The sequence below is a fragment of the Acartia tonsa genome, chromosome 13 (genome assembly GCF_053477335.1).
Source record: "Acartia tonsa isolate MP-2025a chromosome 13, ASM5347733v1, whole genome shotgun sequence".
Classification (NCBI taxonomy): domain Eukaryota; kingdom Metazoa; phylum Arthropoda; class Copepoda; order Calanoida; family Acartiidae; genus Acartia; species Acartia tonsa.
The window spans coordinates 20842513-20857649 of record NC_137272.1 but is presented as its reverse complement, the minus strand read 5'-3'; the positions used below and the strand labels follow the sequence as shown (position 1 = coordinate 20857649).

At 30.9% G+C, this 15137-nt stretch overlaps 1 protein-coding gene across 1 annotated transcript in view; it reads left to right on the top strand.

The window, feature by feature from the left end:
• The window catches only part of LOC145335200 (uncharacterized), a 133950-nt gene that overhangs the window by 59785 nt on the left and 59028 nt on the right, over window positions 1-15137 (top strand). Inside the window, exons 5-6 of the mRNA XM_080180933.1 lie at window positions 4874-4927; window positions 12740-12795. Of these exons, the coding sequence (XP_080037059.1) occupies window positions 4874-4927; window positions 12740-12795 (110 nt within the window). The remainder of the gene's footprint in view (window positions 1-4873; window positions 4928-12739; window positions 12796-15137) is intronic.

Here is a 15137-nt window from a genome sequence, read left to right as displayed (position 1 = left end):
TCCAATTATGTAGCTAAAAATACATTAATATTACCCAAGTGATTAATATAAGGTTTTTTTCTTTTTCGCCCAAAATTAATAAGCTACTAACTGCATAATATCACTAATAAGAATTGTGTTAAGCAAAATTTATCTTCCATCGTCCTATCCCTGTAAAATAGATCAACAACCATTTCTTCCCCCTAATATTTATCAGAGGTGGATTCCTAAAAAATGTTTGCCCCACTAATTGCTTAGTGGGGGCAAAATTGTTTTCGTGAAAAATCCACCAAAATCACATTAAAAATCTACAAAAATTAAACATAATCATAGAAGGGTTATTAACATAAGATTTTATTTAATTTTTGTTGATTTTTTATGTGATTTTAGAGGATTTTTCACGAAAACAATTTTGCCCCACTTACCGATTAGTGGGGCAAATTTTTTTTAAGAATCCACCTCAGCTCTCAAAGGCACAATGGGAAAGCATATTTCTTCCATTGTCTTATCCGTGTATCCCTGAAAGTTAGCCGTGACGGAGGGAACATTTGGCTGTTTATTAAACTAGTCCCCAATGTTTTATAATGACGTTTCCTTATTCGTTGGTTTGAAAACTTTGGGTACTTTTATTATCAGTTGGTTCATTAAGTTAAGTAAACAAACGTTTAAACCACTAATTGTAATCTACAGAAGGGATTATTTTATGTATCATCATTGGGTATGTACATCAATTTATCGGACATTGTCCTATCCCTTTAGATCCCTGACAAGCTAGTCTAGTGTTTGATATGTGTTAAAAATTTAACATTTTTAGGGTCATAAATTTCCCGGACCCTAAGAATAACTTTTGAGGTTACACAGTGGGCTAAAAATCCCTTTAATGAGCAAATTTAGTCCTGAAAGAGCTGTTCTATTAATTCAGCAAAACTTTTATATTATTAGGATCGGTAACTGATAGCGCTAATCGTTAATTTGGGAACTTTAAAATTCTCATAGATTTTAAAATTTATATTATGATTACTGTAAGAGTTAGGTACAATTCAGTAAGTGTAGCAACTTTATAATGGTTACATTTAAGTCCGTAGGTCCATTTAAAGGATGTTGATTTTAAACTTTTTTTTCATGTAATTATTCTAGTTATCTGATTTTTGAAACAATTATTCATAGGACAACAAGGTCATAAGTAAATTATCTCTGTAATCAAGTCCTAAATACATAAGTATGTCTTGCATTTAAGCAGTTTTGCAAGAACTTCATGCAAAATCTCACCTAGACTTATTTTGTTTGTTGTACAGTGGTGTTCGTTCGTCCATCAGTTTGATTTTAGACCTTCATTATTATTGATGTTTTCAACCTTGTTATTTTACTTTTATTTTTGTATTGTTACACCCTCTCATAGGCCACTGTGACCCGTAGAGTTTGTTGAAAAGACGTCTAATGAAAAGGCGTGGAGGATTGGGGCAACCCCTTTTTTTTAAAAGTAGCACAGCTACTTTATAATTATAGTTTGTTTGCTCGTTTAACGGTATTACATGCTTATGTGTACACAGAAGCTTAAAGTAGTTATTATTTTTAAAATCTACTAAACTGTTAATTAAACATTACCCTCTCTAAATAAATAAGTTTTAATTATATTAATTGCTGTATTACAATTAATTGTTCTTATAAAAAATTTAGTAAACTTATTGTGACGCTACTAATAAATTGTATCATCCTTGTTACTTTTAGGGAAAGTAGAGTTTAACAAAATGAGCATACCCCTCAAAAACTAAGATTTACAGTAGCTTCGCGTCTGGTATTATTTAGTAGGTTAAAATCATTATTTCCTCTTTATTTGACAATAAACTGCAGAAAAAGTTTAGGCTTGTCAATAAAATCTCTTTTTTTCTTGTGGGGGTATTCAATAACAACCCCGTCCCTTTCCTCTTTCCTATTTTGATTTTTTATAATATCTAATATATAACTCTCCTTTGGGAGAAAGCCCAATCTGTCCCGATTTTGTATCACTTTTGAAAAGTTCGATTCCTGTGACGTCATATAAAAAGGGAAGGGGGGAAGAAAATCTCTTCCCTTTTCTCCCATCTATTTTGAAGAGATTTTCTTCCCCCTTCCCTTTTTCTTTCCCGAAACGTATATGACGTAACTGGAATCGCACTTTTCAAAGTGATACAAAATCGGGACAGATTGGGCTTTCTCCCCTTTGGACATATTCTCAGAGAGGGAGAGGTAAATAGAATGTTGATTATTACTTTTGATATACCAAAGGGGTAATTTTGTTTATCTTCATTTGGGATGTATTTATATTGATATAGAACTAGTTTCTTGAAACTATTCCCCTGACCAATGAACATCTAATTTCCAACTTACGGGGTCCGTCAGTCTGTTTTAATCTGAAGTAGATATAGTTTTTGTTTCTGTATTTCACTATTTATGAATGTTGTCATCCTTGTTTCAACAATTTAGTAATTTTTATAAAGGGGGGGGGGGGTACACTGAAGTAAAAAAAAGACTGTTCCAAACTTTATAGTTTAGGCTTGTCTGTCCGAAATTTCAAAAGTTTAGAGACAAATTTAATTGAAAATTAACAGGGAAGGGACAATAGACGATAAATTAATCTTTCCCTTTTTGGCAAAGTTATATATTTTCGTTTTAACAAGGACAAATAGAGAAGTTGACAAATACAGTTCTCCTTTAAAGTGAGGCTTCAGATAGATCAGAAAATGTTTATAATCATATTGAGAATGGGTGCCTCCACCCTCCGAAGAGAAATTATTCTGGACAAAACACCTTTTCTCCCCTCCCTAAAAAATAACATTAAAGGCCAACACCCCGCACCCTTCCATCATTTTGAATAACTGCGTCTAGGCGCTTTGACTTACCCTAGCTATAGATCATCTACGCATCATAAATTGACCTTATTATAATCGAATTGAAATACACGAATCATTTTCAAACGTAATACAACACTTTGATAGTAAAATTATAATTGTACATTTTAAGTAGCGAATCTATTATATAAATAGAGGATTACTTACGTCTATATTTTAAGAATGAACTTCAATTACTTGTATTTTTTGTCCTTTCCAAAATAAGTATAATAAGGTATGTTTTATGCTATTTTTCAAAAGTTTTTTTAAACTTAACATGAAACCTGTCCTAGACATAGAAATTTATTAGTGGCGGTTTCTAACAATTTATTTACTTAAAATTACAATAAAGTATGACAACTATGACTTAAGTGTGGGAACTTTTATCTAAGGAATTAAAAGCAGAGAGAGAGGGGACAATAGGCTGTCTATTCCCTGGTCCCCAAAGTTTTATAATAACGAATCTTATTCGTTGGCTTTACGACTTTGGTGACTTAGGTGAATTTTTATTTGGCCGTTCATTTGGTTGAGTGATAAAACGTTTCAACCACTAATTTTAATCTACAGAAGGGGTAATTTCAATAATCATAATTTTGGATGTATATCAATTTATCTGCTATTGACTTATCCCTTTAGATCCCTGAATTATAAGTCATATCCTATTTTATAAAGTAGAGCGGGTATTTTGTCTGAAGCTTTGTATCTCAATAACTACTGAACTGATTGGGTTCTCTATTTTAGGTAAAATTCATATAGGTCGCCTGATGTTTTTAAGCTATTTCATTTACAGATTCAAGTCTTGGGATAGTTTAAAGCTATTTTTCAGCCCCTGTCTACACTTTTGAATACATACAGAGCCCCTATATACTTGGTGCAAACTCGCTAAAAAATAAAAAAGATCTTCGCTCCAATCTATATAAAATTCTGCCTTTGTGCGCAAAGTGAAAAAGACACGTGGTGCTAATGTTATAAAAATGTAAATTGCATCCTTAGGAATGGCGTCAGAGCATGTTTTACATAGGTTGACCGGAGAAAGCCCCGAGATAAGGGATAATTTTATATGTTGTAAAGTAGCAGGATGTGTGTCTTTATATTCAATATGACATAAAAACGGCTCTAATCAACGGAATGATAATTTGCATTAAAGCTTTAGCTTTATAAGGTTTTAGAGAAATTAAATATTTTTTTTTTATTTGCCAACCTTTGCCTAAAAACCAAATAAGGAAGAATATTGATTAAAATTTATATTTATTGTATTCTATTGTTGCTTTTGATTGGCAGAAAATTGAGGGGCAAACAGTTTTTCATAGGTTTTAATATTTTGATAATCTAACAAGGAAAAGTATGTCCATTATCATGGTCGCAATTAAAATTACTCTATTCATACCTTAACCCTGAAACAGATATTAGGAACGCAATCCATTATACCTAACATTTTTTTACGCTTTTCAAATATGTGAAAAGTACATTTTTGAAATTTGAAGCTAAAAAGTTAATGAAATGTTTATTAACTACCCTATATTCTGAAGTAACAAGAAGTATGTGTGTCTGCTAAGATATATTTAGGGAAGCTTCCATAGCTCCTGTGTATTTCAAAATTTAAGCCATGGGAAGGTTTCAGGCTATTTTTCAACAGGAAAAAGGTATAACAAACAAGCGAAATAAATCTAAAATAGTATTTAGGGGGCAAACGGAGAGGTCGTCAACTTTACGATGTGTTGTCCCCCAACGACAGCTGAAAAACACATATAGGTTTCGTGATTTCCCCCAAATTAATTTCGTTATTGGTATAAGCTTATTTTTCAACACCATCTCACCCCCTGTCTGCAAGGTGTAGCACAACTAGTTTAATGTTTATAATTCCTCTTAATCTGTACATATGTTGGTATGTGATTTTCAAGAAAGCATTATATTTTTGCTTGACAGGTTTTAGTCTATTTTATGCAAAACTTTGCTACTCAGTTAATGGGTAATTTGACAGTTGGATGCTGATTAATACTAGATATCTATATCTACAATTTATTTAGTTATGTGATGTTTACCATTTGACTGTAAGGGGCAAATTGCCAAGGATTAAGAAAGTAAGTTGGTGTGCCTATTTTCATGCTAAAAATTTACTTCAGCAAGGATTTTTTTGGCGAGTTTTTTTAGTAATATGTGCGTGTTTTCAAGCTAAAAATGTGTTTCATACTAATTTGTTTTAGTTTGAAGAAAGTAAGTTGGTGTTCGTACTTTCAAGCTAAAAATTGAATACAGCAAAAAGTTAATAAAAAAATAAATTGTTAAAGTTTGACGTTTTTGACAAAGTCGCTGGTTGAAATTCTTTTTTTTTGCTTTAAGCTTATTCTTGCTGTAATACTTTTAGGGATTTATCTATATGTTTGATGAGTTTTAAAACATTTTTTGATAACATTGTGTTAACGTTTTTCTGTGCATTTTTTAAGCTAACCTGTATGTATGTGAGTTTCTTTTAAATCACACTAGTGTTGCATTTATTTGAAGGGTAGTCTCTCATTTTAAAATATTTGCTTTAGAATTTTACATGAGTGTATTAAGTTTTGGAATTTTTAAAAATTTTACCGTAGAAAAAAATATACTAATAATTAAAGATTTTAAATTAAAGTTGCTATTTGGTATATAAAGGGGTGAAGACTGAGAGTAGCTTTAGGGCCCCCTAACTCCACTAAAAGGTGAGATAGTCAGAGTTAAAACTGTTGGATCATGGAAAGAAAGCGAAGTAGCGAGTTTTGCTGATTTTCACAGTAGCTTTTGATAGATTATTTAGGTTAGGTAAATGTTAATGATTGCTCCTCAGGGTTAAGAAATTGGCCATGCAGGGTTAGAGCCCTCTTCAGGTGCTAGAAATAGGAGAAACACTAATGTGAAAATACGATAAAACAGCTACTTCGTTTTCTTCGTTTCATGATCCAAATAATTTATTTATAGTTTTTATTAATTTCAAGAAAAAGAGTGCCCTTTTAAATTGCACAATATATAAAAGAGAAAAACTAATGTAAAAAGGGCATTAAAACAAAAACAAAACAAAATAGTGTGATGAAAAAACGTATAAAAACAAGGACAATTATTGCTATTAGTAGCGGGGGGATTCGACTCCAACCCAGACCTATGAGAAGCTATATTGTTTTATTCTGTTACTTTTACATAAGGATAACTCTTATTGACATATTAAATTTAAATTGAAATTTTTATCTACTGCTGCTATGTCAGTTGTGCTACATTAATAGTAAAAGTTAGATAAAGTTCGTACAATTAAAGGGTTTATTTTCTGCATTAGTTAGGATATCACTAGTGCCTTGGGACTTTGTTGTAATCTACAGAAGTACTAATATTCATAGTAGTGACGATAAAAGACGTACAGACGGACAAACAAAACCTAGTTATAGAGAAGCTGCGCTGTAAAAATAAGTATATTACGACTCTAAATATTTAAATAGTTGATTACATTAAAAAAAAATTAAACATTCCGTAAGGGATAGATCACATTAAAAATAGTATTTCTGTCTCTAACTTTTCTAATAGTCTAAAAAATCACTATCAAGGCATTATGTATTGAAGGCTAATCAGCTTATAATAGCTGCCAAAGGCATAATATCAAAAATAAGAATTTTGTGGGAGTGTTGAATTAATGTCCATTGCCATATCTCTATTTCTTTTGTTTTATTGTATTTAAATCAGATTAGAATTGTTTTTGTATATTATTATTATATTATATATATAACTTTTTAAACATTACACGGTTGGACCCTCAGATGTCAAAACTTTATTTTAGTGTTTGGCCAAAATGACTTTGCAATTGTATCTGTAAGTACGTCTAATAACACCCTTTGCTATTTTTAAAATCCTAGAAAATTTTTGTTGCAAGAAAATTGCATAAATTCGCAACCTTTTTTAGAACCACTACATAACTCGAGTTTTAAAACTTTTTATATAAAATCCTTTTTACAAAAAATATCAATAATTACTTAAAATTAAACCTGAAAGAAAAAAAATCTCATTACACGTGTTAATTTGCATGTTTTAGGTCTTTTTTTGAGGAAAGTATAACTTCCACATTTTTGACAATAATTATATTTTTTTAACATTTCAAAGTAAAATATAATAAAACTTAAACGATTTTTCTTGAATTATCAGTTGAAAATTTCATCAAACATGCAATTTAAGTGATGAAAATTTAATAAAATCATTTTTTGAATGTTTAGAATTACCAATTTTCTACATTTAAAACAAAATGTTAACAAAATTTAAAAACATTTTAACATATAACTTCAAAAATCAATAACATTTTATAAAAAGATGTTTCAAAAAATAAATCATTAAAAGGTATTAAAATGCATTTCAAATTACTTAAAATTAAAACGAGAACATCTTTTTACAATGTATTCTGTGTAATAGAGTTTAAATGACATGATTAGTGAATGAAATATTTCCTAAACTCATTAAGCCTTTTTGTGACTATATTAAAAATAATTTATTTTGTTTTATAGTGTTTTTTTATTCAAATATTTGACAAAATTTTCCCTACGTCAATAAAATAAAGTCAGTTTTTTACTGTTTCCAGGTTTTTCTTTATAATTATAACAATTAAATATAATATAAATCTTCATTATCTTTTATTTGAATTATCATACACATTAAAATGTAAAGTATAAGCTAGAATAGCACTTTTTTTAACGAATATTTTAATGACATTATATCAAAATAATTCCTCTTAAATATCACACAACATATGATTGGGAAGTATAGCCATTTCTTGGAGGTATAATATTTACAAAAATACCATTAATTCTGTTTTTATCAGAAGTTAAAAAAATTGAACAATTCTAAAACAATGGTTGGCTGTCTAGATATTGAGTACACTAAGACTACGGCTCTGTTCTATTGAAATAACGTTGCAAAAAGAGGGGTTCTGAAAGTAATCTACCTAATTATTTTTAAAGAACCAACAAGTACTGTCAGTATCTTTTTTCTTGTAATCTAGCAGACAATCAAATCATAACACAATTTTCATGATAAAATATTCAGGTTTCTACTTCACATTTTAAAAAATATACTGATCAATAAAATGTTCAAAATTTTACTTTGTACTAATTGAAAAAATATGTTGTAATTCTTATTTTAAAGTTACATTTTTATCCCTGACAAAATCATAGACGACTTTTAAAGGCATCTTATCTAAACTTTTTGAAGAAAAACTTAAAAACGTTAATTAAGTATTAAAACTATTTTCTTCGATTTTTCTGAAGTTATTATCGCATTCTATGGGTTTTTTTATTATCATTTACTTATATCAAAAGTGCCAAACATTGTACCCTAACTTATTCATTTAATAAAAAACCAAGCGTGATTATTTTATAAAAATATTTTTGATATTATTATTTAGATTATTCTGGTACTATTATTTTCTCATTTGATGGCGTATACAATTAATTTTGTTTATCAACAATTTTCCATTTGTCTTATCCTTAATATCCGTGATGTTGTAGGAGGGGTACCAAACCCCTTTGTTAATGGTTATTATAATGTTTATAAGATAATTACTATGGTTTGGTGTTGCTAATAACATACATACATACATAATTAGAGGACCAGTTAAGGACAACAATAATATGTACAATTTGGTATTGAGAGATGGGACACTGGGCTGTTAATAACGTTTTCTTATTCGTTGGCTCAACAAATTTGGGGACTTCAGGGAATTCTTACTGGTTGTTCAAACTTTTCAACCACTAATTTTAATCTACAGATGGAGTAATTTTGTGTTTCATCATTTTAGATGTACATCAATTTATCTGCAATTGTCTTATCCCTTTAGATCCCTGTCAATTTGGTTATTTCAACAATTTTTAGAGGTCAAAGTCTTGGGCTTACAAAACTGGTATTACTATTATGCTTTTTATTTTAATAATCGTAAAAAATTGTCTACAATACCATACGATACTTAATTTTTCAGAATGACTCAAAACCGGTGCTAATCCAGTGGATGTTAATCGGTTTGAAAGCCATACTTGAAAAAAAAAGTATTTTTGAATGTTGTTCATCAAAATTTCATTAAGGTGTGTTAAGGGAGATGATTATTGCAGATAAACCAATTTTCTTTCTAATAAAAAACTATCAAAGAAAAAGAGAAGTAAAGTGTTATAAGGCAAAGATATTACAGGACAAATGCTAAAACTCCCCCCAAAAAAATAGGTAAAATAATACTGCCTTGTATATAAGTATATACAGGGTGGGGCAAATAAGACCGGACATTTTTCAAAAGACTATAGCTCCAAAACTACTAAACCAATCAGGACGTTTGACCCCACTATAAAAAGCTTAGGTAATAGCCTTTTTGCCCTTAAAAATCTTTGGACGATGGAGGACATGTACTCCGAGCTGGCCACGCATATGTTCAACAAGGCGGATTCCGAGTGCGCCCGTACAATACCCTGGATTCACGACTATGGCCTACTAAATCTGATCTCAGTCCATCTGTAGATGAGATAGACTTATAAAACTTGCTGGAGTTACTCTTAGATACATAAGTAAGACACTAGAAAAGACTAGAGCTCTCTCTCCCAGCTGGCTTGGCCGTAGTACTCCGGCAAAGTGAAACGTGGCAGATTTTGACATGTCAAAAACGTCTAAAATCTTGAATATTTCTCGGTTCTTGACTTCAGGGGCCATATGGAACTCGTTTTAGACTATGGGTTGCGCTGATAACCCTTGCTAAATCTTCATGCCATTTCCAAAAAGGTATAGAACGTTGTTATAGCTCATTTGTGGCCCAAATGAGAGCCGCCGTGTCGAAGGTTAGCTTAAAAGATGGGTGAATTTGAATCCTGCGGTTACTCACGTCCCGAAGGAGATGTTGTCTCCCAGCAGCCCCTATCTTAATCTTATGCACTATTGGTACTGGGGCTACTTTGAAGCATGCACCAATAGACATGCCCATACCACAAAGACCTCCCTCGTGTCCATTATTAAGGAGAACTTCGCAAGCTTGGACAGAGACATGGTGATCATGGACTGCGGGCGGTTCAGGGGCGGGTAGAGGCGGTGATTGGGGCTGACGGCGATTTAATTGAATAATCTAATAGTCTTATACCCAATTTGCTTCCCAGATTTTGAAATTTAATAAAATCTTTAAAATTGACGATTTTATGTTTATTTGATTAAAAAATATAATTTGTCCGGTCTTATTTGCCCCAACCTGTATTTCGATATATTGTTAATTTAATTTCAAGGGATGTTCAAAAGGTCATTTAGTCAGATATATAGACAGATGCTAGTTATAGAGTAGCAGCGCTATTAAAGAAAACATATCAATTTTTTCATTAACCACTACCCGACATCCCGCGAAAGCTTGGCATATTTAATGGCCTTAATTTTACCACAACAGTCAATTTGTATCGCAGAGGGCTTCGATAACATTTAGTAGCGAAGCTTCTCAGTTGCAAGGTATGTGCTTCTGTATTAACAATATTTGTCCTTTTTAGTGACAAATATACCATTTGCCAACTTTATTTAGCAAATGAGATTATCTTTTTTACCAGGGATCTAAAGGAATAAGAAAATGGCCAATAAATTGGTGTACATCCCCAATGATCGTAATTGGGAGTGTAAATCATTTTATCATCAATTGTCTTATCCCTTAAGATCCTTGAGATTTACGAAATTTCTCAGCTGTATGCTCTTAGTATTTGTTACTTAAGAGCTCTAAATAAACGCTTGGACTTTCAGAATCCCCTAGAGGCTACAAGCGCAGCTGGTAGTTTCAGATCTATCAATAAAAGAAAAACAAAAGGCATAGGACAATCTGGAATCGGTGTGCTATCAAATCCGTTAAAATATCCGCTTTGTTATGCTTCCACAAATTTCTCATTACTAAAGTGTCAGTAAATCACTGAAAATGGTAGGGAGGGGTAAATAATAGTTAAATTAGTCTACAAATCTATATTCATCCAACATACACAGGCTACTAATGGCAGATTTTTAATTGCCTTTTCCCTGAGATATTACATGAATATTAGAATAACCCATCTATATGTTTATTATTGTAATAACATTACACCATATCGGCTGGATGGGGAAACATTATCTGAAGAAAATTTTCAGGTTTTAAGATCTCGTTGTTATGTCAACAATGAACACTTTTATATAATGCTACTTCCTAGAGGCCTCCTGGGGCACTTGAGGGAGGATCCACCTTCCACTTTTACATTTTAGGTTTTTAGAGTAAAATATTAGTTATAAACCTTCCCAGACCTTCGAGAAGCTTCAGTGTAAAGGAGAACATTATCGGTGTATCGGCTAGCGAGATTTTTTTGACCGAACAACAATGTCATATAGTTATCCTGTTACTTTTAAACAAAATTGGTACAGTATTTCGACACAATTAAAAACGTTCGATAGGATTGACTTTATTTGATTCGTATCCCCAAACTTTATAAATTAGTTTATACCAATAGTGAGATTAAATTTATCGCCCATTGTGGTATCCATGTATACCAAATTTATCTTGTGATAACCTATCCCTGCTCCCCTATTGATATCCATATGTTTGTCTCTCAATACAATACGTATAATGTACAATCATGGCAGGGATGCAGGCATAGATCAATTGAAAATAAATTAATTTCAAATTGTCTTAATTATATCAAGAATGTAAATTAGTTATCAAAACTAAAGTTACTCCTAGAATAGTTATCCATCGCATAGTATTATAGACAGTTTACGCGGGTATTAAGATGAAAACCATAAGATTAAAAACTTCGGTACCTCTGGGTTAACAAAACTGGTATTAATTTTATGTTTTTTATTCTAATATTCGTGGAAAATTTTCTGAAATAAGATCCTATACATGAATTTTCAGTATGTCTGAGAAACAATTCAAATTAAGCGGATATTAATCGGTTTCGAAACCATACTAGAAATTTATTTATCTTCACTGTCCTATCCCCCGATATCCCTGAGATCTTACTAATCAATAAGGTCATGTCTTTTTATTTACGTATTGTCTATTCTATATCTATCTTATAATTAATCTATATATCTATTATATTCAGTAAGCTATCTCAAAGTGTCTTAAAAAATCAGCCTAGTGACGTCATAAAAATAAGGGATTATCCTTCTCTTTTTTAGGAGTTTTTTTCCCACTTCTCCTCTCGTCTCCCTCATTTTTATGACGTCACATGGCTGATTTTTGAGACACTTTGTCCAGCTAATCTCTCTATTCATCTATCTATCTAAAACGAAAAATTATAGGATTAATTCTTTGATCTTTATTCCTTTTTTTTGTAGAAAATTGTCTATATTTGGGTTAAATATGTAAGAACAATATTCGAAGTAGATATTTAAAAGCCTATTGATATTTGATGGAATCCTCCTAACCTTTTAAACCATTTTTACAAAATAAAATAATTTTAGGTTAATTTCTTAAGTAGTTTATTACGTTGATGGTATTAAAGAAAAGATTATTTTTTCTTACATTTGATTTCACTGTAATTTTCTCTGCTTACATAAATTGCATATTTTTGTATGACATATTCTAATTATTTTTTTTGTAATTAGCTAACCAGTAATGAGAGAGGTATGTACAGATAGGACAATGGACAACAAAGCAATCTTACCTCCAATTTTGGGGGAAGAATCAATGAACTCTACACTCTGCTTTGACAGATGCGCGACATAAAGAGTAAGAGTATGGGGAATGCATTGGCCCAAAACAGGCGCAACGCATTACCTTGCAAAGTTAGGACTTCTCTTACAAGGGTCGTGCAATCAAAGGGCTGGTTGTCTAAACAGCGGCGAATGGAGTCTTCATACTACAATAGAGAAGTCTCTCCAAAAAACTAAAGAAAATATTGATATTCAATTGTTCTTTTTTTCAGGTTGAGCTGTACGACGATGAGGGAACTGAATTTTATCAGCAATTTTCTGATAAAAGGTAAATTTTTAGTAGCTACGCTATTTTAAAATTTTGCACTCGTAAGTTGGAGTTGGAGCTGGAGAGGGATATGGCAACCCCAAAAATTTCGCGGTTTCCCCACAAAAGCCATGCGAGTACAAACTCCTATCCCTGTAAATATATATATTTAAGGATGGGAAATAGTAGTTTAATCAAACGTGTCTATGTGACCCTACTAAACCCAGCTTATTTTTGATTTTTTTAGTTTTATTAAAATAAGTGTGTGTGTGTGGGGGGGGGGGGGTAAAGTATTTTTAGGCATACAGAAAAAAAATTATTTTGACTCCAACTTAATGTTACAAAAATGTATCACTTTTTTCACATAATATAAAGATTTGGTGTGATGAAGTCGTAACATTAATTTGAAACTTTTTAACATTCAAATTAATCAAATTATGTTTTAATGGTTTGATTAAGGAACAGTTTCAAATTTATGATTTTACTAATGGTATTTTGTCTGTATGAATTCTCGAATTTTATAGGGGGAACGTGTTGTAACATCCAGCCCCCCCCCCCCACACAAAAAATTTAAATTAAAAGTTTTTACAGTGTGGGGCTGGGGTGAAAACAAATTATCTGCTCATTTTTTGGAGAGGGGGGGGGGGGGTGCTCGGTGTTTTAAGGATGGATTACTTTCGAAAAAATGGATTTTTGCCTGAATATTCCCTAAAGAATATATTTCATCGTTTGTTTGTTTCATAATAAAGTTTAGTCTTCAATACCGCATTTAAAGTGGGAGCGTTCGCAATAGCATTGAAATAAAGGTGCATAGCATCTAATTATGATCTTGTATTGAACCAAATTCCTAGATCGCCACTCCTCGAAAAACTATACTTTAGAACTGTAAATTGGACTGTAAAGTACAATGGTACCTAAAGTTTTATAAACCCGTTGATAGCTCAATGTCTTTGGTTACATTTACTTTTTTGGTGATTGATTGGTTTCATCCTAGTAGCATTTTCAAGCATTAATCTAAATTAGAAGAGAAGTAATTTTTTTTATAATCATAGAAAATGTATATCATTTGTCACTGTGCAATAAATCAAATTAAGATACAAGAATTGTGCGATTCTGGTGATTTGCTAAATGTGATACTTGCACGGAATTGATTGCACACTAATAATATAGGCAAAAATATACAAAAACACATTGATATCTTAGAAACTCTAAAAAATTATATTTTTTTTTGTTACTCCTAATGTCATAAAATTGGATATTTTTGACGTTATAGTATCAGTTAGTTATAACCACCAAGAGTTTTTATTTCGAAACAATGAAAGTAGTAAGGTTTTTGTCTGAAATTTAAGGTTTTCATGCGTACTGAACCGATTGAGTTCTTCATTTAAAGGAAGCTCTACGTAATTCCTAGGATGGTTTGAGGCTACTTTATTTTTAAATTTAAGTCTTGTGATTGTTTTAGGCTAATTTGTTTAATCTTTGAATACAAACCCCCTAGATGTTAGGGTCGCAGTCACTGGTATCTAAACACTGCATGATAGACTCGAAATAAAGTATTACCAAACTTTACCAATAAACTGTAAACAAATATGATAAATATACAAGCAAAATAACAAGTTAATGTTGAATTTCAATTCCTTCTCGTCCCTTCTTAAGCATAAAATGAATTTGAAAATTTTGAAAATAGATTTTAATTTCCTTATAAGGATGTTGTTTTTATATGTCGTCTTTATGACAGGTAAATATTTTATAAATATATTTCTTAAATTATATATAAAAGAAAATATTATACAATAATATCAAATTAAATTAAAAGTATTTCAACTTGTTTTATTTTTTTTTGGTACTAAACTCATCCCTGACTTGAATGAGAGAAAAAATTTGTTTTGAATCAGATTGCAGAAAAAACATAATAATAAAATACACAATTGTCTCTTTGTGAGTTTAAATTTATAACATTATTTTTGTTAATAAATTAATGAAAATTATTTTGTTTAAAATTTGACTAAATGACATCTCGTATAATATACTTTACATTCCATCTTAAAAATAAATCTGTAAGGTGTATATATATGTTTAGATATCTGTAAACCACCAATTTATGACTATTGATTTTTGATCAGCTGTAGGTTTCAATACTAGATGTTTTTTTTAAGTAGCGCAGCTACTCTAAATCTAGAGAATAAATCGAATTTTGCTTAAAATTTACTTTTAGGTGTTTTAAACATTGTAAATTAAAGATTTTATTTAAATAATTAATATTTTACAACAATATCTTCTAAAAACTGTGAGGAAGTTTGATAAAATTACGTTTATTTTGCAAGCTTGTTTGAAAATATTTCATTATTTTTTATAATTCTGAC